At 41.9% G+C, this 24,716-nt stretch overlaps 1 protein-coding gene across 1 annotated transcript in view; it reads right to left on the reverse strand.

Moving 5' to 3' along the window:
• Positions 1-498: 498 nt before the first annotated feature.
• The window catches only part of OSTF1 (osteoclast stimulating factor 1), a 53,212-nt gene continuing 28,994 nt past the window's right edge, over positions 499-24,716 (reverse strand). Inside the window, exons 3-10 of the mRNA XM_046022485.1 lie at positions 21,219-21,269; positions 18,080-18,143; positions 16,120-16,173; positions 14,326-14,433; positions 13,392-13,441; positions 10,263-10,341; positions 7,546-7,644; positions 499-1,041 (exon numbers count right to left, since the gene is read on the reverse strand). Coding sequence (XP_045878441.1) covers positions 983-1,041; positions 7,546-7,644; positions 10,263-10,341; positions 13,392-13,441; positions 14,326-14,433; positions 16,120-16,173; positions 18,080-18,143; positions 21,219-21,269 — 564 coding nt within the window. The 3' untranslated portion in view covers positions 499-982. The remainder of the gene's footprint in view (positions 1,042-7,545; positions 7,645-10,262; positions 10,342-13,391; positions 13,442-14,325; positions 14,434-16,119; positions 16,174-18,079; positions 18,144-21,218; positions 21,270-24,716) is intronic.

The raw sequence follows: 24,716 nt of genomic DNA on the forward strand, positions 1-24,716 counted from the left end.
CCTGCAATATTAATTGATGTTTTAGTAAAAGAATCTGAATTGTTATGAGCTAGAGGCACACTCTGGGAAAACAAATGCTATCAAAGTGAAAAGCTTACCACAAAAAAATTTCATGGCTCCTGGCTACTCCATTGCAGGAAATGATGACATCTTCCATGATAAGGAAATCAATTTTTTTAATCTTTCAGACCACAAGCAAACTGTAATGAGTTGCTGGATTTCTTCATACTACGTATAACCTTAGAGATAAAACTGGAAGTCTAATAATTACTGAAGTTATGTATTTCATTGCAAATGTATCTTCTCCATGATTATTGTCTCAACTTTAATCAGATCAGATTAAAGCAAATATGTAAAGTTGAACAGAAATGTGGCTACTTTGATTCCTTTGTCCTAATAAATATGAAATAGGACTTAAAAAATAAAATCAGCCTTTACCTAAATATAAAGAGCTTTATTTACCAGCAAATAGTGATCCACAAAAACAGACAAAAGGAATACAGTCTCTTAAATGTTTATTTTTGTCAGAATAGCTGACGATTTTCTGTTAAGTCTTTTGGTTCATTATTATAACAAGCATTTCTCCCTCGAAAAATCCATTCAAAATATTTCAATCCTTGAGGTAAAGAACTTAAAAAACAAAAATAAAACAAACAAACAAAAAACCATTCTGATTTTTTAAAGAAAAAAAATTTAATTCCTTTAAAACTTGATAAATAGAAATAATCTCTTCTTGTTCTACTCTGGTGAACAAAAATGTACTTTATACAGCCAAGTATCCAGTCACTTACTGGCAAACTGAAGGTGAAAACCTACCCATTTACACGTTCTACGCAAACGCAGTGCAATACTTCCATGTTCATATAGACTTAAAAAAAAAAAAAAAGACAAAAAACAGTTACCAACACTCTTCTGGCAAAGACAAAGGTTTTGGAATGGCAAAAGCAACAGATGTTTTAGCTCTCGAATCTCCAGAAGGGAATTAATCGGAGTCTTCATCATCAAGATATTCCTCGGCATTGCTTAATGTTCGAACAGCATCTGAACGGAATGGAGGGCAGAGCAAAAGAGAGACATTACAAATTGCTCAGATTTTGTTTTCACTTTCAAAGCTCCTGATAGCGCAACAAACTGTAATCTTTCCTCAGACACTGGGACCATACCTCCCCCAAGGATCTTTTTCAACTTTTGCTTTCTTGCCTGACTGCTGAGGATTTGCTGCCACAGAGGCTGACAATTACAGCCGTCTGCATGTTCCTTAGACATGCAAAAAAACACAAAGCATGTGATGCTAATGTACTATTAATCTATCTTGCACAAAATGCAGCCAGCCCCATGCACCATGACCAGCATGGAACACACGGGAAGCCCCTCCACTCTGACCAGTGTACTTCCAACCTCCTCTCCCAAAGACAAGTGCACAAACGTGGCTTCGGTCAGTCGACAGCCCGCGAGGCCTTACCTGAGGGCAAGGTCACTGGGTAGAAAGATAACTAATGCGGGGGAAAAAAGGAAAAGAAAGAGAATGAAAACACAGAAGCTTCAGTTTCATTTTGAAAACTATGGATAAAGTAGGCTCAGAAGCAAAAGAATGAAACAAAATAAATAAAAGTGTGAAACGGAAAGAACAGTACCCCACCATATGTTAAATCGGGCTTGGACAGGGTTCAAAAAGAAGGCATCTGATCTTTAACTGTTCACCTATTCAAGTGTCTAGTTAAATGCCTATAAGCAACAGGTTACATGAGGTATCATTTTAGGGGGAAACGGAAATGGAAGTATAAGAGCTGTTAGAGTTCAATAAATGTATGTGATCGTGGTTTCTAAACACTCAATCCCTATGCTCAGTGGAGATGTCACTGATCCCAAGTCGGCGCAGAAAATGTAAAAGATTCACCTGGAACCCAGCATAAAACAAGGATGCTATCAAAGAGAGCATCATTTTAAAAAGACTCATGATCCAACCTGAAGAGGCCTCCACTAGCCAAAGAGGGACTATCAATAGGGATACTAGGGGCGCCTGGGGGCCTCAGTCAGTTAAGGCAGAAGTCTGCCTTCAGCTCAGGTCATGATGGTGGGATCCCGGGATCGAGCCCCACGTTGGGCTCCCTGCTGAGTGGGGAGTCTGCTTCTCCCTCTCCCTCTGCAGCTCCCCCTGCTTGTGCTCACGCTCTCTCTCTCAAATAAATAAAATTTTCAAAAGTTTTTTTTTTTTAAAATAAGGATACTGGGGTCCCTGGGTGGCTCAATGGCTTAAGCCTCTGCCTTCAGCTCAGGTCGTGATCTCAGGGTCCTGGGATCGAGCCCTGCATTGGGCTCTCTGCTCAGCGGGGAGCCTGCTTCCTCCACTCCCGCCCCTGCCTGCTGCTCTGCCTACTTGTCATCTCTCTGTCAAATAAATAAATAAAATGTTTAAAAAAAAAAGGACTAAATATAATAGATTGAAACACAGCATGTATTTCGACATATACCAAGGAGAATTCACCAGTCCTCTTTGGAGAATCATAGGGAACGAGTACCTTATTTTGAAAATTCATTAACAAAGGATAAAAAATCAAGCCTTTATTCTGCTCCTATTGCACAAACTATTACCTCTGAGGGATCAAGCCAGGGATGAAGGGAATTTTTTTTTTAACAGAATGCTCCGGCTAATAACTGAGACAGGAGTGACAGAATTCAAATATCACCGTTTTGCAACTGTTCGTGAACTAGTGGATCCAGACAATGATTACCGATGAATGTTAATGTCACAGGACAAGTGACAGATATTCTGTGCCTTGGATGAAACAACAGTCTTCATGAATTACACTTCCCTCTATCCCTTAGGTACACGGATAAAATGGAAAATCTAATCAAAGCTCTAATCTAACACCAACTGACAAAAATACAGAGGAAAGAGGAACATGACAAACAGCACCATGGGGAGGCACATATGCAATGTCTAGACTGGAAAATTCAGGAAAAGCGACCCAGCTTCTTTAATAAGTAAATCACCAGGCTAGCAAGAGAGAAAGTGGAGAGGGAGAGAAAGCAATGATTTAAGAGACGCACCTACCAATCAGAGCCTGACCTTATTCAGACCCTGACTTAAACTATAAACAAATAAGTAAACACAAAAATAGGTAAATAAAGGGCACCTGGGTGGCTCAGTGGTTTAAGCCTCTGCCTTCAGCTCAGGTCATGATCTCAGGGTACTGGGATCAAGCCTCACATCAGGCTCTCTGCATGGCAGGGAGCCTGCTTCCCCTTCTCTCTCTGCCTGCCTCTCTACCTACTTGTGATCTCTCTCTCTCTCTCAAATGAATGCATAAAATCTTAAAAAAAAAATTTAAAAAACAGGTAAATAAAGCATAAAAAAATGAATGAGAAAAAAGGGCAAATTTGGGCAATGACAAGATTTATTTGATGATATGAAGGCATTATTAATTTTATGCATGCTGATAATACTACATTCTTTTCAGTCATTATCTTTATAAATTTAGAATTATTGGGAAAAGGAAGGGACAAGGGAGAGTTGGTACAAGGGAAGTTGAAATGGATTTATCTATAAGAAGGAAAGATGAAAGAACAAGTGGATATAAGCAGAACAGAGGCAAACTTCAAAGATTCCACAGCAGCTTCCAAACTCCTAGAAGTCTCCAGGTTTCGGTATTCGTGTCCATCCTCCTTATGAGGAGTTTGGAGACCTGGATAGAATATACTTTGTCCTATCCCACACATACTCATGAACTTCAGACTGGCTGTAAACTTAGGAAAAGCAGCTTTTTGAGCCACAGACAAAAAGACAATAGCCAAGCTCTTTCCTATTCTACTTTATTACTACAGTCCTATGTTTTGCCACTTGAGATATTCTTTGTCCTTCCATGGTTATTTCTGCCTTTTATTTCAACCTCGTTTCTCCTGTTAGCAAGAGAAGATGGCTCGCCATGATGCAAACGTTACTGACAGGAAATCAAGAGACAGGAATGAGCCAGGCAAATAAACTCCTCCTCCTTCCTTTCTTTCAGGGATTGCACTCAGGCATAGTTTCTCTGGAAACTTCTCACACGGCCAAGTGCTGAGGAGCTGTATCTCTTCACAGCCTGCCCATCGTGGGCTGCGGCCATGATAATAATGTATCTCCTAGTGATACATCCCCTTCTTTCCTACGTCACTTCCATTTCTCCCCAATGTCACTGACCTGGATCTGCACATTCCGAATCAAGCACCAGTACTTAAACAAACAAACAATAAATAAATAAGTGGTAGGAAGAAAGACACAGTAACCTAGATATATCTCATAGACAGAGTATTAGGTGAAAAGAGGTTAGACACAAAAAAGTACATACTGTTTGGTTCCATTTATATCAAGTTCAAGCACAGGCAAATGATAAGAGAATGGGAGAATATGGAACGGGCTTCTTGGGTATGGAAAATATGCTCTACCTTGATCTGGGTTGTGGCAAATAGGTGTGAGCACAGTTAAAACACACACACTCGTACTCACACACACACATATACATATACATCAAGATGTAAACTTGGGATTTATATTTACTTAATATAAATTATGCCCCAATTTGTAAAAACTGGAAAAAGAATTTACAGGGTGGAACCCTTAAGGTGGGGTTAAACCCTGGTCCCACACTCATATCTCAAAGTTACCCAAGGTAACTACAAAATGGGACTTGTTTTTTTCTCTATAAAAAAATCCAAGATGTGCTCTTTTTTTTTTTAAGATTTTATTTATTTATTTGATAGAGAGAGATCACAAGTAGATAGAGAGGCAGGCAGAGAGAGAGAGAGAGAGGGAAGCAGGCTCCCTGCCGAGCAGAGAGCCCAATGTGGGACTCGATCCCAGGACGCTGAGATCATGACCTGAGCCGAAGGCAGGGGCTTAACCCACTGAGCCACCCAGGCGCCCCCCAAGATGTGCTCTTAAAAGTGGGCAAAAAACATCAGGAAATACTTTTTCCAGTGCAAAATTTGTGCTGATAATTACCTATATGGCCCAATAGTCAATTCTGATTCCAACTAGGATCACAATACAAATTGAAACGTTTTACTGGATGATTATGGAATGAAGCAAGAAAAAAGAGAGGAAAAAGGTAACATGAAAAGTGAAATGTGAAAATTCACTTCTTGCCTCTGTGTGCCAGGCCCCCAGATTACGTCATTAATGAGTGCATTATCTAATCAATACAAATTGAGGAAAGTAGCCTAAAGACACTTGGCATGAACGGAGAAAAAGAGACTTTCCTCCCAGCCCCATTCTACAAAGACTGTAGAAAGGTGAGGGGGAAAAGAGCAGTTTGCCATCTGCCTCCCCCAGCTCCCAACGCCCACGTGGAGGCTTCTGGGTACAGCTCTCTGGGGTCTAATGCAAGTGTGGCATTTTCCTTATCTACCATGATAAACTTATAGTATACATGAGTCTCTGACAACCTTCAGCCCTTAAGAAGTCTTACTCCATGATCAGGACATTCTGAAGGGACCCACATAGCAACAGGAAGTCAGTGGCAGAAAAAGGAAGTTAGGCCACAGTCCGACTTCCAGAACCAACCAAGGCAGCAGGAAGGTGGAGACAGGCTCCAAGTAAAAGTATTTCTCCCTCATAGCTACATATATGGCTTCTCAATCAAAATATAGGATTGCTAAGGAGCACCACTCAGCTGGTAAATACTTCCTCACTCACTTAGCAGACCCTCAATCCATCTATGCATGAGTAATTACTTTAAAGAAACACTATCTCTGCCAGTGAGAATTCATGGCTTAAATAATTAAGGAACCCAAGTTTCTTAATGGTTTAATGGTTTGCACTATATCTGAAAGTTAAAGAAATAAAAATCTGGAACAAAGACCTATCTGGAGTAAAGAACAAAGGAACAGCAGATTTGAGGAGGGCTATGATGGGAATTTGGTGATGGACAGATAAGGAGGATAATTCTGGCGGCTCCCTTGGTAAGTCATGAAGAGAAAGGCTCTGTTTGCTGTTTTGATGGACTAAAGCAGGAAACCAGAGGACTGACTTTATTTTGTTGCTTCTGCTGGGCTCTGGGACAAGATAACATTGCCTCCTCTCATAAAACAAAGGGTACTTAGCTAAGGAAGAGAAAAGCTTTCCCAAAGTTCAAAAATTAATGGGAGTGTGATTCACATGATGAAACAGAAATCAGTACCTCGTTACACAAGCTAAGGACTCTGACAATGACAGGACTCTCAGCTTAAAACTGAAACAAATGCACTGAGCCTCTATACCGGAAATGCATCAGAAGCTGAGCTGGTGATTCTCCACCAGCATGGATCAGTCTCAACTTCCGACTCTAAAGCAACACTGAGAAGGGTTGAAATGGGGAGTAGCAATGTGAAATAAAGACTTGTGAAAAGTGAGTTCTCCATTATACTGGCTTCCATTCTAGAAAATGGTGGGAAAGATGCATCAATCATTGCCTTCTCCTTCAAAGTGGCATTAGAGAGCCAAACATAGGAGTAAAGGAAGGCTTGGGGGTGGAGGGGACTGAATGTGCCCTCCAACCAAATCATCTTCTACTTTTCTTTTTTCTACCTCTGGATTCCTCGTGGGCCAGGAGGCTGATGGCGGATGAAAGGGAGAGACAGGACAGGGGAATGGGAAGGAGAGTTAAAGCACATCCTCCCAGCGTTTCTTTTAGGGGTAATGGTTCGTTCAGTAGGTTATGTGCTGAGAGGTCTCTGAATAGTAATCATGAAGGATACAAATGCGTTTAACACCTTTTCTTTGACACCTTTTCAAAACCACACAAACCTTTCATTTTTTTCTTTCAAACCTACTCTCCCACACCAACAGATATTTTTATCTTTAAGGATGTATAACGAAACTTTACTTTTAAAAATGACCCAGAGTCTGTAAGTAAACACCAAATGCTTACCAAGTCTAGAATATTCTGATTATCATTTACTGATACTCTCATTTAAAACAAAAACCAAATAGAACCATGGAGCTCTTTAGTGCTTAATTGAAAAAAATATATTTAGAGATAACCACTCGTAAAAACCTTTCTGAAACGAGGATATGGAGACCAGGGCTCTCTGATAAGGGCTCTAACGGAAAGCAAGGTGATTACAACCTGATTGTAAGGAACAAAGGAAACATACCAAAAAATACTAAAGGGTCAGTATCTCTTCAACTTATTTGCATGAAGGTATTTCTTCTAAGGCGAACGTTTCAAATTAGACCCAGGAGATAAAACCTAACTTCAGAACCAAATAAAGAGTTTCCTGAGAAAAGCAGCCCAGTTCTAAGATAATAACCCTTGGTCATGATAGTGCCAGAGGAGAACAAAGAATGAAAGCTGAGGGGCGCCTGGGTGGCTCAGTGGGTTAAAGCCTCTGCCTTCGGGACTCAGGTCATGATCTCAGGGTCCTGGGATTAAGCCCCGCATCAGGCTGTCTGCTCAGCAGGGAGCCTGCTTCCCTTCCTCTCTCTCTCTCTGACTGCCTCTCTGCCTACTTGTGATCTCTGTCTGTCAAATAAATAAATAAAATCTTTAAAAAAAGAAAAAAAAAGAAAGAATGAAAGCTGAATACCTGTGCCCTGTTTCTTTTTCAGGAGAGATGCGCAGGCGGCATTCGTAGCCATGTCCAGGGCCAGCTTCTTCTCGTTGTTTCTTAAGTCTGTTCTTGCACCTTTCCCGCAACACAAGAAAAGCACATCAGGTGTTTCTGAAGAATCTATAGAGTAGCAGACAGTCTTCCTTCCACTCAAACTAATCACTTGGGGCCAAACAAACTAGAAAACCCCTCTGGTGCTAAAGTCAGCTTTTTCAGAACCGTAAAAGCCCACTTGGCATCTTTAATCAGGGGGCCTGCTGCTGTACCCCTGATAATTTGGCACCATTAAAATATACCCTTTCCTTTCAAGTGCCTAGAATACTGCATGTGAGTTTACAGCGGGGAGTGGGCCCTCCCCGAGGTGAATCCTGAGCCAGACTCCACAGCGTCTTGGCACTAGTTTTTGGAGACTCAGTGAAATACACCCGTTGCTTCTTGAGAAAATACCACGTGGCTGGTGCATGAGGGGATTAATATTTTATATCTGTAAGTGGACTCCTGTGCAAATTAGAAAAGTCACACAATAAAACCTAGAGGCAATCCATTGTTCCCACAGCCCAGCTTCTACTTGCTTTTTCCTCGTCTTCACGATGGTAAAAGTTACATCAAAATTCATGCGTACATTTTCGTTGTTAGAGATTTAAAAATATAGCAGTATGTGGAATAGAAGCAGACATCCCACTTCATCCTCCAACTCACCCATCCCTTCCCCTTCTTCTAGCTTGTCCACAGGAAACCATTCCCAGCAAGTGGGCATCAACCCTCATCTCCCTTAGGTGCAAGAATGCATTCACAGACATCTATGTATATATACACAAATTCATAGCACATGTATTGGTCTGTAAACTGATTTTTTTAACCTAATGATACAGAGTGGTATTCCTTCATACTATTCCTTATTAATACACATCCTTATAACTCAATCTATTTAAACAGTGGTAAGTATTCAATTTTGTGGACACTGCAAAATTTATTTAATCACCCCCTTTACCAAGGGGCACTTAGGCTGCTCCTTTATTACAAACAGCACTGCTGTAAACCTCCTTGAACAACATCTTTCTGAAGTCTGGTTTTCTAGAAGTGAGGCTGGAATGTAAGGATATGTACATTTTTCACTCTCCTAGCTATTGTCAGATTGCTTTCCAAGAAGACTTTACCAATCTGCACTCTGTGCCACAGTATAGGAGAGCACCATTCTCTTTGTAACCACATCCTCTTCCATAAACAAAAAAATAAATGTATGAAACTCAAAGGCACAAAACTAGTTGAGTTAAGAAAGCTTGGCCTATTTAATTACGAATATTGCAACTGTGTATAAAAATCTCCCTCATGAGCAGATTTAGATATACCCATAGCGAAGGGTCTAGAAACCTCATTTTCTTGTTGTGCTACAGGTTAAAAAAAATCCTGAGGGTTAAGAGTTCTGTGGCTAATTGTATCTTACATTAAATTACATTCTAGAACTCACGTACATGATTTCTGTCAGGACAGGAAATGTTCAGAGCCAGTATTGCAAGAGAAGAAATAACCATTTCCTGTGTCCCTCTCCACCCGTACTACCCAACAGAAATGCGACGTGAGCCATATGTCATTTCAAGTTTTCTAGTGGCCACACTTTCAAAAAAGAGGAATTCGTTTTCATAATACATTTTCTTTAACCCGGTATATCCAAAAGGTGACCGGTCTATCATAGAACCAACATAAAAATGATTTTGATGCTTTACATCTTTTTTTCACCAAGTCTTTGACATTCGATGTGCACTTTACACACGTACCACATCTCACTCAGTTCAGACCAGGCTCATTTTCCCGGCTTAGTGGCTGAGGCACAGAGGGCGCAGTTCCAGGCATAACCTTGAGGGGGCGCTATAGCAGTCCTCACGCTGATCTTTTTCACACCTGAGGTTTACGTTATCTACACACTTTAAACCAGTAACATTTTCCCTCATATATCCCACAACATTGCTCCAAGGAGCCCTAATGACAGCACATCCATAGGACACCTTGGAATTCCAGTAATTCATAGTTCAAGTAATTCATAGCCTTCTGGACCAGGGTACAGCACGGTGCGGCGGGGGGCGGGCAAGGGTGTGCCTGGCCCTCTGAAAGGGTTATAATGAATACGTGCGGGACAAGTGGATGGACGGATGGATGGTCAGCCCATAATTTCACTGTCCCCTCTGACTTGTAGAGAATAGGGAATCGAGGTATCTTCTCATTCTTCGTCCGTCTAGCACTTTCAGCTCAAAGCTGGACGTTATAGCTACAGCTTGCTTTCTTATCTATCAAGACTTTCCTGTGTGAACAGAGACCTCAGCAACTTTACCCACACAGCCTTCTGAGATAGAATCTTCTCTACACACGCATGCACACAGGCACGCACACATGCACACCTTTCTTCTAAGGCCCTTTAATCCTGCAGAAATATATAATAAACAAGTCCTAAAAGTAATATATGTAACCTTAAAGTTTACCAGACTTTCAATTTAAAACTAAAAACTTCACACAAATCACCTCAATGCTGTAATTTCATCTTATTGTAACAACCCTGTGATACAGACAGAGTGAAAGTTAAAATCCCAGTTTCAAAACACAGAACCTATTATTCTTCCTACTATCTCAAATAATATAATTGAATGTAGCCTATTTTCCCAGGGTACACGAAGGCCAGATAAACTGGGCACACCCTTTACCTTTTTCCAGAAGCAACTGGACGATATCTGCATAACCCTTCCAGGCAGCAGCGTGCAAGGCTGTGTCTCCCAACTTGTTCTACAGTGATTTAAAGCGAGAAAGCAGCATTTTAAAAATAGAGTGTGGAGTGAAAATGTGCATGAATTCAGGTTCACTTCAAGTAAATCTACAACGAGAACAAGTCACAAAATCATATATAAAATTCCAGAGAGAGAAAGGAGAGTCACGAGACGACAAGAGTCATCTGGGGGGAGGGATGGGCCCGAGGAGCAGAAACCGACTGGGCAGAACACCAGGGGACCTGCAGGTGCCCGCAGAAGGGGACACCAGGAGGAAGCAAGTAGATCTGTCCCTGCAGAAACCCTACATGAATTAGCAACTGGAGATGCCCAGAGACGTTGGAGTGGACAAGAGGTATGGGAGTGAAAACAAGAGGACTGAGTGAAAGTGTTTATGGAAGTAATTAGATCACCCTCCTCACTCCTTGCTGTCAGGTGACCCTGTGCAGATGGCAGACTTACCCTGTCGAGAAATTAACCAGATCATTTCCAAGCCCATGAGACGTAGAGGTACAAGGTAAAGTGGCAATGAGGCCAGGAGCTAAAAGCAGTGGCTAAGCTTGAAACCGACAAGCTGAGCAGTAAGCTGCCCCAGTGTGCACGGTCTAGCATCTACCCCCAGGCAGGAGGCTGGAGGACAGTCCTCCGGTGGAGCTGAACAGCCCCACAATGCAGAGGAGGAAGGGGGTAGTCACACCAACATCTCGGTATCACCCAGCGAAACAGCCAAGATCTTACGTCACCCTACAGAGAAGCCTCGTGAGCAGGCAGAACATCTATCACACTTCAGACAGTAGGTATTTGGAAATACTAGGTACTAGCAAAGCCTCCATTATTTGAGAAAAGATCAAATCAAAATTAATGGAGCTCAGGGGGAAAAGACAAAATACAGTGAATGGCAGAAAATGTTTTAAAAAGCTCTAATTCATAGATCTGAGATATAACATGAAAGAGCATAATGGAACAAAAAAATGCTACTTTAAAATAATAATGAGAGTGAAAGAAAAAGCTTTTAGTGGACAGAATTCTAAGATGGTGCTCAAGGTCCCTGCCTCCTGGGATCCACCCCCTAAAGAATCCCTCCACCTTGAGTATGGGTGAGACTAAGGAATACAATGGGATATCACTCCCCTAATTGGGTTTCTAATCGGTTGATGTTGACTTCACCAAAAGGGATATTATACCGGATGGGTCTGGCCGAATCAGGTGAGCCCTTTCCCAAAGGGACAGCATCAGAGACACAATATCCTACTGGCCTTCAAGAAGAAAGCAAACGGCCATGTTGTGAAATGTCTGTGGAGGGCGGTGACCTCTGAAAGCTAAGGGCCAGAGCACTATGGGCGCAGGAAACTCAATCCTCCTGGCAAACCTGAGTGAGCCTGGAACAGGAGCTGAGCTCCAGAGGAGAACCCAGTCCAACTAATCCCTTGATTCTGGCCCGTGAGACCCTGTGCAGAGAACCCAGCTGCGCCACGCCCAGAATTCCAGTCTATCTACAGAAAGCATAAGGCAAATGGGTGTCGTTTTAAGCTGCAGAGTCTGTGGTATTTTGTTACACAGCAACAGAAAACTTACACAGGACAGAAAGGAATTAAAGAGGTAACCAAGATAAAACACAAAGGTAAGAAGATCTCTGAGAAAAACTAAAAGAACCGGAGCCTCAACGTTAAGAGGTCCTACCTCACTACGAACAGCATTCCAGAACCAAAGAACAAAGACAATGATCAGTAAAAACTGGAAAAGAAACACCAGACAATATTTTTCCAGACTGAGAGAGCCCACCACCATAACTGGGAAGAGACCCACTTTAAGCACATCATTGTAAAATTTCAGACCACCAATTCTGGGTGAGAGAAAAAGCAGACCACACGCAGAAGAATGGGAATCAAAATGGCATCAAACCTCTCAAAAGCAATCCTAAAAACTGAGTACCCTAGAGGCCTGCCTACAAAATTCCAAGGGAAATCATTTTCAACCTGGAATTCTCTCAGCCAAATCAATCCCTTGGACCCTTTCTTAGCAATCTGCTTGAAGATGTTCTTCAACAACAGGAGGACTGACGTAGGATGCAGACAGGTGAAGGCATGCCAGAGGAGGGAGGTGACGGAAAGGCTTCACAGGAAGACAGCAAAGGGCAGCAGAGACCAAGCTGCTCAGATCAGAGAATGAGGACGAGGACGTCCGGAGGTACCAGTACCATTCCCGGGCAGGGTGGGGCGGGGGAGGGAGAAAGCAGTTATCTTACACATTTTGGAAAAGCATGCCAAGAGAACATGAAACAGTGTGGAAGTCTCCAGTGAGATACAAAAACTAAAAACCAGCTACATAAAAGTAAGTCCGGAAACAGAAATGACACAAACAGTGAGCAATATTTAGCCATAATACTTGTAAGCATTACAAGGTTACTCTACAGAGTAACATACCAGAAACTCTAATAGGATACTTGGCAGAGGACCAGAGGAGCAAAGGTTGGGAGCTGGCAGATCAGAGTGGGGCAGGGAGAAGCTGAAGCCTTCAGACAGTACACCAGAACATTCTGAAGATATTGACTTAGGGGACAGCTCTGTAGGCATCTTCCTTAGTAACATGAAGGCAAGAGGAAAGCACTAACAGCCGGAAGGAGTGAGTGGGAAGGATGGAGTACGGTACACATTTTGGGCTTTATACAATTTGGAACTTCAGTACAATAGTAATTTTTTAACTATGTGTTTGCTGTGTTTTGATTAAAAAGTGTATGAAATAAGGCCACCTGGGTGGCTCTGTTGTTACGTGTCTGCCTTCGGTTCAGGTCATGATCCCAGGGTCCTGGGTTCGAGCCCTGCATAGGGATCCCTGCTCAGCGGGAAACCTGCTTCTCCCTCTCCCTTTCCCACTCCCCCTGCTTGTGCTCTCTCTATCAAATAAATAAATAAAAATCTTTTTAAAAAAAAAAAGTATGGAAGATATGAAATGAGAAAAGGTCAGTTCAAGGCACTAAGACAGGCCTTTGCATGCCCATAGGCCGCCCATAAGCAGCCGAGAAGAAGGTAGGTGTGTTATGACCACCGACTTCCGTGTAAATGATCTTACCTGTTGGTTCAGTTCAACGTTTGGTTGAGTAAACAGCACTTCCACTACGTCTGAAATTCAAAAGGAGAGAAATTTTTTAAGAATAAAAAGGAAAAGACCGATAAGGCTAGGCATCATAGTTTTAAAAGAGAGGATTCTTTAGAAGAATCTCCAAGAACATCTGTATAACAAAATTGTTTCAATGTATGGAAGTACAGGACTCAAGAACCTAAAAAGGAGAATTATCTAGGGAAGAGTTGTTTTCAGATAATCTGGCTTCTGCATTTTGACACGGCAACCACTGCAGAAATATACATTTGCTGTACTACTTTATATTCATTTAACTCATCTGTGTTTATTAGCTAAAATAAGATTGGCTTCCTTTTGGGAAACAGCCAGAAACTTCTCCTTTGGCTCTGCTATTTGATCTGCTGGATGCTTTGTTTCTGGTTGTTGTATGTGTTGTAAGGAGAGGTAAATGGGTGTGGGTCAGGCTGAAACAGATGTAGAAATTCCACTTGTCATATTACCGATTGTAACTGAGAAGGTTACCAACTCGATCACTGACTTAAGCAAATGCTGTCCTTCCCCTACATCTAACAGCGTGCATTCAACTTAAAACTAAATCAAGAAAGCGTATCTTGGGAGAAACTGAGCTGGAGGAGTCCCTGCTGCCCCTTTCTTCTGTAAGATCAGATCGTGGGGTTTGTTTTTACATGACTATTGTTTTCCTGTAACCTTTCCAAGCCCGGGAGAGGAAAGGAAGTTTCCAGGCTTTCAAGTGAGGGAGGTCCATGCAGTCAGCATTCTACCTACTGCTTCCCAGACTTTCCAGGAACAAGGCTTTTTGGCCGAAGTTCTAAAGGACTTGAAAAGAATCGCTTGTTTTTTCATTTCTGTAAATCCGTCTCCTCTCTGCGGTGCACGGTTTCGGTAGCGTGGACGGTGCTAGTACCTTTATGGCCCCCGTGGCAGGCCCAGTAGAGGGCCGTGCTTCCAGCCTTGTCTAAGCCATTAACGCCGACTCCGTTGTCCAAACACTCTCTCAACCAGCTCAAGTTGCCTGAAAAAATTTCACATTGATAAAACCATGAGAAAAAGGGTTTTTTTGTTTTGTTTTGTTTTGTTTTGCTTTGCTTCAAAATCATTTCATCCTCCACAAATTCCCATCTACAATGGATTCGTCAGCAAGTCTGAAATTAAGCTCCAATCCACAATGCATTCATTATGGTACATTTTCGCTTCCAGTTTATTAACGGCAAGCATTGACAGTGACTTGGGGGTGGGGTAGGGGTAGGGTCGTACGTAAGGGCTTAAACAGCACAAATTACTTGTCACTGTTCTGAGACGCCCGGAGTCAAGGTGCCGGCAGATTCAGTGTCCGGTAAGAGCCTGCTTCCTGGTTCACGGGCACTGTCTTTCTACCCCTTGGACAGAAAAGGCAGGAGAGCTCCCCCGGGGTCTCTACGGGTTTATTTAAATTCCAGTTATTTAACAAAGAGTGTAATATTCGTTTCAGGTGCTAATGATTTTTTTTTAAATGTCAGCTTAGCAGTTCTATAACGTATGCACCATTCTAAATCAATGATTTCCTTCTGTACATTCACATTTCAAAAAGATCTGGGGTACCTGGTGGCTCCGTTGGTTAAGCAACTGCCTTCGGCTCAGGTCATGATCCCAGAGTCCTGGGATCGAGTCCCACATCGGACTCCCAGCACCACAGGGAGTCTGCTTCTCCCTCTGACCTTCTCCCCTCTCATGCTCTCTCTCACTCTCTCTCTCAAGTAAATAAATAAAATCATTTTAAAAAATCAGAAAGATCTGGAATAGAATGGAAGAGAGCTCCCTGAAGACTTATTAACAACTCCCCTTGTCTATGGCAGGGTTTCTCAACAGCAGCCCTGTTGATGGCGGGGCTGCAGAATTCCTTGCTGTGAGGCTGACCCGTGCCCTGTAACAAGTTCAGCAATGTCCCCAGCATCTACTACCCAAAAGGTGCCAGGAGTCAAAATGTCTCCAGGCATTGCCGAATATCTCAGGTTTTGGAGGAGGAAACCACAGATGTATGGGACCAAGGCCCATCCCTGTTGCTCCCTCCCTCTCCAGCCTCACTCTCATCCCACACACCAGCACTACAACAACACTCTCCTAAATGCTAACGCCCACAAGAAGTCTCCACCCTCCTGCCCTCTGGTTACTCACTGTGGCCTCTATAACCTGCTTAACTTAAACATACTCAGACTGCTTTTCTTCTGACATCACCTTGTAACGATCTGTTACACACATGGCACCTTGGCCAGACTCTGAGCTTCGGGAGTCACAGGCAATGCCTTTCCACCTGCCACTGAGCACAGACTAAATAAAGGACTCAAGAGTGCTTGGTGGCTGACATTTTAAAGGTTAAAATCACAGGGGCACCCGGCCAGCTCAGTTGGTAGAGAATGTGATGCTTGATCTCAGGGTTGTGAGTTCGAGCCCGATATGGGAGTGTAGGGCTTACTTAAGGAAATAAAAAAATTAATCACATTTTCTCTCTCGAGGGTGATAGAAGGCAGAACAGAGATCACCTCTGGAGGACACGGGGGTTTAACTGGAATGGGAACATTTTAGGACGACACAAGTGTTCTGGATCTTGCTCTGGGTGTTGGCAACATGGGTGTATATACCAGTCAAAAGTCATCAGAGGATATAATTAAAATTTGTGTGTTTTGCTCTACTGTATCTCTCAATCAAAAACAATCACACCTACCTCTTTTTGCAGCTTCATGCAATGGATTGTCAATGGATTCTGCCTGCTCAGCCACTAGATTGAAAACAGAAAGAGCAAAGGCAACAGTGAGAGTGCCACCCCAATGACTCATGACTCACTAAAGCCACTTCGCAGCCCCCCCCCTCCCCGAGTGCCAGGCCTTTCACCACATGGCAGCCCTTTGGGTGCGGATTTAAAAAACAAAACAAGGGGCACCTGGGTGGCTCAGTGGGTTAAAGCCTCTGCCTTCAGCTCAGGTCATGATCCCAGGGTCCTGGGATCGAGCCCCGCATCGGGCTCTCTGCTTAGCTGGGAGCCTGCTTCCTTCTCTCTCTCTCTGCCTGCCTCTCTGCCTACTTGTAATCTCTATCTGTCCAATAAATAAATCTTTAAAAAAAATAAATAAATAAAAAAATAAAAAACAGAACAAAACAAAACAAAACAGAAAATCAAACGGATGCTTCCTGCTTTAAAAGAAGCTGAATTATTTGCAAATGAAACCAAACTGAGCAGTAACGCAACACCAAGGCAAGGAGCTGGTGTATAAACAGCGCCACACGCAGTAATGAACTGTAAGGATGAGCAAAAACAAACAGATCACAGCCTGCATACCAGCACACCCAAGTCTGTCCTAAACTGAGTCACAGAAATGCAAAGGAAACCATTCGATGTTCATTTGCACATTCAGTAAAAACACCCGACTTCGAAGACGGCAGAAAATAATTGTTTCCCTTGTGTGTGTGCACGTGGGGGGCACGCATGAGGGGGAAAGAGTTCACTTCCCGTATTTACAAAGGGTGAGCAGCATCCCTACCTGCCTCTGAGGAAGGTGTGTGTTCTCTGCTGTCCCACGATCAGGAGTGAGCACATGCAGACTGTGGTTCAAAACAGATATCAGACCCGCGCCCTCCCGCCATAAAGAGCTAAAACGGACATGCCCTTGGCTACTGGAGGTGCAAAACAACAGCGGGGAGCATTTTACATGCTCACTGTCTGTGACTCGCTGGGAATGGAGTGCAAAGGTTGGAGGAAAGAAGAAATGTTTCAAGTTTTTTTTTAACCCAGAATGGTATCACCTGTAGACCAGGGCAAGCCGGGCCCCTGCGTGGGGCCCCAGACCTCAGTTCTCACTTCCCCTCCCTTCCCCTCACCCTCTTCGCTCCCCATGGACTTTACAACAGTCTCTTCCTTGAAATTTTCTAAGTCCTGTGCCAGTGCTTGGAACCAGCCCCATTGGTCTCGAGACTCATCCCTTGCTGAAGTCAAAAGGAATCTTGGAAGTGACTGAAATCAAACCTGTCATGACACGGTGGGGAAACAGTCCCAGGGACAGTGGAGAAGGGCCTTCGCTAAAGCCCCTTGTTATTAAGAAGTGGAAGGAAAAGGATTTAAAACCCCGTTTACCCATCCCGTGCTCTTTTTACTCTACTTGGCGTTTTCTACAGAATTACTTTGTTTGCCCCTCTTCCAACGGATAGCGGCTTCAAGGCAGAGGCCGCCTCTCACTCCCCAAGCTCCTCACACTGCCTGGACACCCAACTAGTGAACGCAACTGCCTCAGTTGAATGAACAAGGCAAGGTCACTCCATCACCAGAGAAAGGGCTAGGCTAAACCATCTGAGATTTGGTTTAACAGCAAAGGAAAAGGGAAAAAAAAAGAAAAAAACAAAAAACAACATGCTAAGAGCTAGATAAAGGAAAGTCATAAGCACTTCCTTGGAAACCTGGTGTTCTACCGAGAGTGCGACAACGCATTTTCTAAAGCCAAAGAGTCAAGTTCAAGTGTCTCTAGTGCCCATTCCCCCTTTTATTAAGGAGACCTTCATGGAGTACAAAATGTCCTATCCTGGCAATGACTCCATTGATTTCTCGGCTAGGGCAGCAAGCAGAAACTTCAGGAATGCAACATTTAAAGTCCACAGAGTAGAAACAAAGTAATAACCAACCCAGTCAAGCTTACCGTAGTTGCTTGGGATGAGTCCAGTCCTGCCTTTGGACGTGCCTTTCCACCAATTGGTATCACTCTAGTGAAAGAAGAGTTAGATTAAGTGGCACCAAATTTATATTCAATCACTTTTAAAACCATCTGGCTCAGGGCGCCTGGGTGGTTCAGTCAGTTAAGCGTCAGCCTTCTGCTCCGGTCATGATCCCAGGGTCCTGGGATCGAGACCCGTATCAGGCTCCTTGTTCAGCAGGAAGCCTGCTTTTCCCTCTCCCACTCTGCATCTGTCCCCCCTCCCCATTCTCTCTCTCTAATAAATAAATAAAATCTTTAAAACAAACAAAAACCAAACCAAAAAAAAACCCATCTGGCTCATGGTCTGCCCTGCCCTACAGAATGTCCATCGGCCCCAGTCACATCAAGTTTCCTCACCCCCTAGTTACGGATGCCCATTCCCACTCTCATTAAAGTACAAATGTACCCCCATAGGCCTGCAACACACACAATACACTTCATCACAGACCCTCAACAACCACACACATCAGAGATCATGGGAAAGGGAAGAAAACAATGACAACTAAACTATCCATAGAATTTTTTTGTCCAGAGTCTAATTTCTCATAGCTGGAAGATTTTTTTTTTTTTTCTAAACATCTCTTTATTTTAGTTTCATTTGGAGGGAAACTTCATTTTAGAAAAATTCAGACCTATAAAAGGCAGGAAGAACAGGGTAACGGACCTACATAAACTCAGCTTCCACCTGCATAAATTATTCACTCATGGGCCAACTGTTTCCTATATGGAGCCCAAAACCTCCCTCCCCTTCGGATTATTTTGAAATAAACAGCAGACATTGTATTAGCTCACCTGTACGTATTTCAGTACGTATTTCTGAAAGATGAGGATTTTTTTCCAAAGACGTAAAACCATTACCATCGCTTAAAATTTATTTCAATAATTCCTTAATATCATCAAATATCTAGATCAATATTCAACTTTTCCAGTTGTCCCACAATTTAGAACCCAAGTAAGGGTCATACACCATGATGGACTGATTTGCCTCTTTGATCTCTTTTAGTATATAGTTTTCTTCCATTTTTTTTTTCATTCCTTCGTTATACACTTGTTGAAGGAACAAGTTTATTTGGTTCACTGAGTTTCAAACGCTCTGGATTTTGCCTGTTTCCTCTCTGTGTTACCAAAAATGTGTTCCCTTGTTCCCCCTATTGCCTATAAATCGGTTGTTAGTTCTAGAGGCTTAATGAGATTCAGATTCAGTTTTCTGGGCAAGACTATTTTACAGGTAGTATCGATTTCTTCCATCAGGAGAAACATAATGTCTTGTGGTCTCTTTTTGTAAGGTTAGTTAGCCACTGAAGAGCACCAGCTGGGTCCATAATTTCCTGGGAGCTGCAAAATGGTAACATTCTATCACTCCTTCCTCCCTTAAACAATGACAGTATCTCTTTAAAGAACAATTTTGCCTCATCAAGTCTCAGGTTACCCAGAGACGAAGTTCATAGAAAAAAGGCAGAATCAATGCTCATGATTTTCCCTAACTGAACGGAATAAAACATTGGTTCCCTAGCATCTGCTCAGGGTGAAAAAGGATGCTTGAGTTTTTCGAAGTATCATTGACAGCTCATGGATTTAGACACCGTAAATGTGCTTCAATTCTAGGGGACTGCTGTCCTATTTAACGGCTCGAATTGTCCTATCTTTGACTAGTGGCAGCCTCTTCGACTTCATTCCTGTCTTTCTACTGTGACCCTTGTTTTGGAGTCTTTCCTACTTTCTTTTTTTAATTTAATTGAATTTTATATTTTTAAGATTTTATTTGACCAGAGAGAGAGCACGCACGTACACAAGTAGGCAGAGCAGCAGGCAGAAAGAGGGAGAAGAATCCCACCCAGCAGGGAGCCCAATGTGGGGCTCGATCCCAGGACCCGGGATCATGACCCGAGCCGAAGGCAGTCACTTAACCGACTGAGCCACACAGGCGCCCCAGCTTCCCTGCATTCTAGTAACAGTGTTTTCAGATTATCTTGTACCTCTGCTGCCCCCAACCTGGTCACAGGTATTTCTCAACAGAGCCTTGTTCCTTCAAATGCAAAATAACATAGTATTATTAGGCTGGTCATTTTTTTTCTAGGCCTTTACAAAGGACAGAGCAGGACCTATTTTTATTTTATTGCAGATGAAGTACAACGTACTTGCCATACAGATGCAGAGCTACGGGGTTTTCATTTAACCTCCTTGATCTTACTTCTGTGTAACTTTTCCTGCCGGCTGAAAATCCCCGTGTCAGTATTACTGACCTAATGACTCATCTGCTCTCAACCACAATACAATGCAGCAATCTCAGCACAGAAACGCCAATGCTTCTGCTACAGGACCATGACTGAAACCAGGGGATAGTGATTCTTCCTGCCAGTCCGTTTTGTCCTTCATGTTCATTCTACTGGATGTTCCCTCGAACTGCTGGGTTTTAAGGTCACTTGGAACAGTTCCTTTCTGTGTGGTTATGCCAATTCCCCAGGGTATAATTAACTTCATTTGATTCATTCTGCTTTTAAATTTCAAGGACTGCTTTTTTACCATTTCATTTCATAACTATGCAAAAGTTTATGACTCCAAAATCAGATCTCCAAAATAAGGTGTGATTTTTTTTTAAAGCCTATATTCCATGTTTCCTCTACCCTATTTGCCTTCCCTCACATAGAAGAAACTTTTTTTTTTAATTTACTCGATGATTCCTCTTTTGACCTTTTGTTTTAAACTGAAGAAAACAGTTATACATATCACCTCTCTTAGGTAAATAAGGCACACTGTTCACATTTTTTTTTTTTACCTTGAGTTTTTTCACTTAAATTACCCCATAATAGCATTTGGAGATATTGCTCATTCTTTTTTATAAATGCATAAAACTCTGTTTGTGGATATACCAAAACTTATTCAACTATATTCCCATAGGTAGACATAAGGGCTACCTCTAATTTTATGCTATTATTACAAATTGTGCTAAAACGAACAAACCCGGGCATACGTATTTCTACACAAATAAACATTTAAATACTGTACAATAGTACAGCTACACAATATAGTCTTATGTATCTTTAGTTCACATGTAGTATTACAAAATATTAGCTGGGCTTACCATGTCAGTAATGTAGATAATATCACCTTCCTCAAAGTACAATTCATCTGGCTGAAAGAAAAAAAATATACACAGTTTGACTTCATGTGATTTTTCATGAATTAGAATATAATGACTATGCTAATAATTACATGAATTTCAAATACTAAAGTGCCTTACAGACAATGTGGTTTTTAGGTACTTAAATCTGCACACAGACCACTTAACGAAACATTACTGACCAACTAACATATGTATAGAAGGCTGAATTTTTCCTGTGATGAACTTCAAAGAATTGCATACATGACATATAAGATTTCCCCCTACGCACACATCTTATATTCTTTCACAATGAAAGCAAGGCATCTTCTATCAAAATAAAATATTAATAAAGCTTTTCTCATAAAAAGTCTAAAAGGGGATACACATTTGTTCGTAAAAGGATAAATGTCTAGAATTTAAAACCAGGCAAAATAGCCAGGAGCTTGGCTATTGTCTAAGGGATTAGGTTCAATCCTTAAATACAATTTCATTTTTTAAAAAAGATTTTATTTATTTATTTGACAGACAGAGATCACAAGTAGGCAGAGAGGTGGGGTTGGCAGGGGGGTGGGGAGGGGGAAGCAGGCTCCCCGCTGAGCAGAGAGCCCAATATGGGGCTTGATCCCCGGACCCTGGGATCATGACCTGAGCTGAAGGCAAAGGCTTTAACCCACTGAGCCACCCAGGCGCCCCTTAAATACACTTTCAGATCAACATCTGCTACCTGCTTATTTTGAGAAAACAACTATCCTATCTTTTCATGCTCAGAGAGAATGAACGTTTCCTATATAAGAATAGTTAATATGTAATTCAGCCATTAATAAGGCTAAAGAGTGGGGAAAACAGGAAGCAGTGACTTGGTCGGTCCAGACCATAAGCAGCTCTCAGGGCTCAGCTGACCACACAGACGACACGAACTCCAGCTTGTCCTGCAAATGCTCTGAATACAGCCATGTGCTTTAATAAGCATCTTTTTTCTATCACGACATTAACGCTTACCAGCACAACTCTCTAAGTATATAGCACCTTGCCTATTAGGATCAAGTTTCAGATACTGGGAAATATTCACGTTGTCATGTTGAATGAAGAATGTGGAGCACAGAATTTGATGTAGGATAAGATCACAATTACGTATGAAATACAAAATATGTAGAAAAATTTTTCCAAATTTTCATCATGAGCATGTGTTACTTTCATAATTTGGGTTGGAAAAATATGTTTTAAACAGGCTCTGATAGTTCTGATTATAGTTACTGTTCCATACAAATAAAACTCAAACAAATAATTTCATCGACTGATTTTTCCATTTGTTTATCTCCTCTCTGTCAGAGACCATGGTGGCAAATATGACTCTGAGCTACTAATTTATTTAGTTTCTAGGTGATCTGTATTATTATAACTATCTCCTCCTGAATATAAATGAAGACTATATCAGCTACACCATGCTCAAACCAACCACACACATAATTAATTAATGCTAATTAATGATACTAAAAAATTGTTGAGTTCCTTTATTTTTTTAAAGATTTTATTTATTTATTTGAGAGAGAGAGAAAATGAGTAGTGAGAGGAACAGAGACAGAAGGAGAAGCAGACTCCCGGCTGAGTAGGGAGCCTGATGTGCGACTTGATCCCATGACCCTGAGACCATGACCTGGGCATAAGGCAGATGCTTAATCCACTGAACCACTCAGGCGCCCTGCCTAGTTCCTCTAAAAGGTACCTCCTGAAGTATTTGTGGCATTTACCGAATCTAGACTTAACACACAGCACAAGCTATGCAAAATTAATTGAGCCTACGTAGACTCAATGACATATATTTTTAAGATTATTAGAAACAGGCATTTAGGGCAAAAAAAGTAAAGCCCTCTAATCCTTTTCTATCATGTTCTGATGATCTATGATCAACAGACTACCAATGTTAGATAGATATAGAAAGTGACTAGGGAAACGAACTACTTTTTTTTTAATATTTCCCTTTTGCAAACTGGATCACTCCCAGTGAGGCTGTAAAGGGTTCACACTGCCCACCCAGCACCCCAGCTGGACCCAGTGGCCATCCCTGTAATAGGAGGGTCCACCTTCACTGGCAATTTCAACACCCTTTGACTGTGTCTCCTTGAGATGACAATACGGCTTAGGAGGAGAGAATGAGTAGAATGTAAAGAAGTAAGGAAAACAGAAAACATGTGCAAGCTTGGCGTTTTTCTGGAGGGACTCTGAGTTTCCCAGAGTTTTGAAAGACTGCAACGTCTTGAAGAGATTGTTCTGGTCTTGGAGTCATCCAAAGCACATGTTACCCTGTCCCTCTCCGAGACCTAACCTTGCCACCTATGTCTAGCAAGAGGCTTTCACGGAAGTTAAAGATCTACTTTATGGTGTTGGTCTCCTTTTAAAATCACAAGTCAAGTTTGCCTAAATTTCAACACGTAGTAAGTTCATTCACCCCTGAACCAAAAAGGTGTGTTTTGAAAAGGAACCGAACAAATGGGTTCAAAAAAGCACACACAAACAAAAATCCCTGATGAGTCCTTCTCATTAAAACAAAACAAAAAAACAACAACAACCAAAAAAAAAAACCCCAAAAAACCCAGAGCAATGGACCGTAAGTGCTTAATGGGTATAGGGTTTTCTTCCTGGAGGATGAAAATGCTTTGGAACTGGATAGGGGTGGGGGTTGTACAACACCGTAAATTTACTAAATGACACTGAACTGTTCCCTTCAAAACGGTGAATTTTATGTTATGTGAATTTTTACCTCAATTTTTCAAATGACAATAAAAAATAAAATAAATTTAGAGGCAATAAAAAACCCAGAACAGTTACAATTTTTATGGTCTTTTAAGTAATTCTCGTCCTTTGCGGTTTGGTAAAACGCATCATTTGGAAAATGTCACTCGGCACCGTCATTTCGATACTTCTCAGTGCTGCTTTGGTTTTTAAAATAATGGCTGTTGTTCAAACACTGGTGCCTGCCACAAGCCACCTATTAGGTGAGACTTTTTTTTTCAGCTGAGGGGAGGACAACGGCCGTCGATTTCAGTCAGGGGAGGAAAAGGTCTCACTATTTTTCAACCCTAAGAAAGGAGAGTGGACAGTTTATTTTCTTTTTAATCAATAGCTCCCAGACAGAGAGTGCTACTGCCCATAAAATAGCTTCTTCCAAAGGAACCAGGGGCAGTTTTTCCTAACCTAGCCACCGAATTCTTCACACTGTTACTAGCTGTATAGACAATAAGGTCATTATCATGATTTTAGAACTTAAATAGATTTTACCTACAAATTCACTCTTTCCATTAAGAAACCGCTTGTAGGGCGCTTAATGTAAATGATTTGATGAGGGTCTACTTTTAAATTCCTGGCATTATATTCACGGAGCAGAAATGGGAAAACAGTGACACAATCAAGCAAGCACTTTATTTCAAGATTGTTCGTTGGTTTTCAACCACATTCCTCTTTTCCCCTCTCCTTGAAGAA

The sequence above is a fragment of the Meles meles genome, chromosome 11 (assembly GCF_922984935.1).
Source record: "Meles meles chromosome 11, mMelMel3.1 paternal haplotype, whole genome shotgun sequence".
Classification (NCBI taxonomy): domain Eukaryota; kingdom Metazoa; phylum Chordata; class Mammalia; order Carnivora; family Mustelidae; genus Meles; species Meles meles.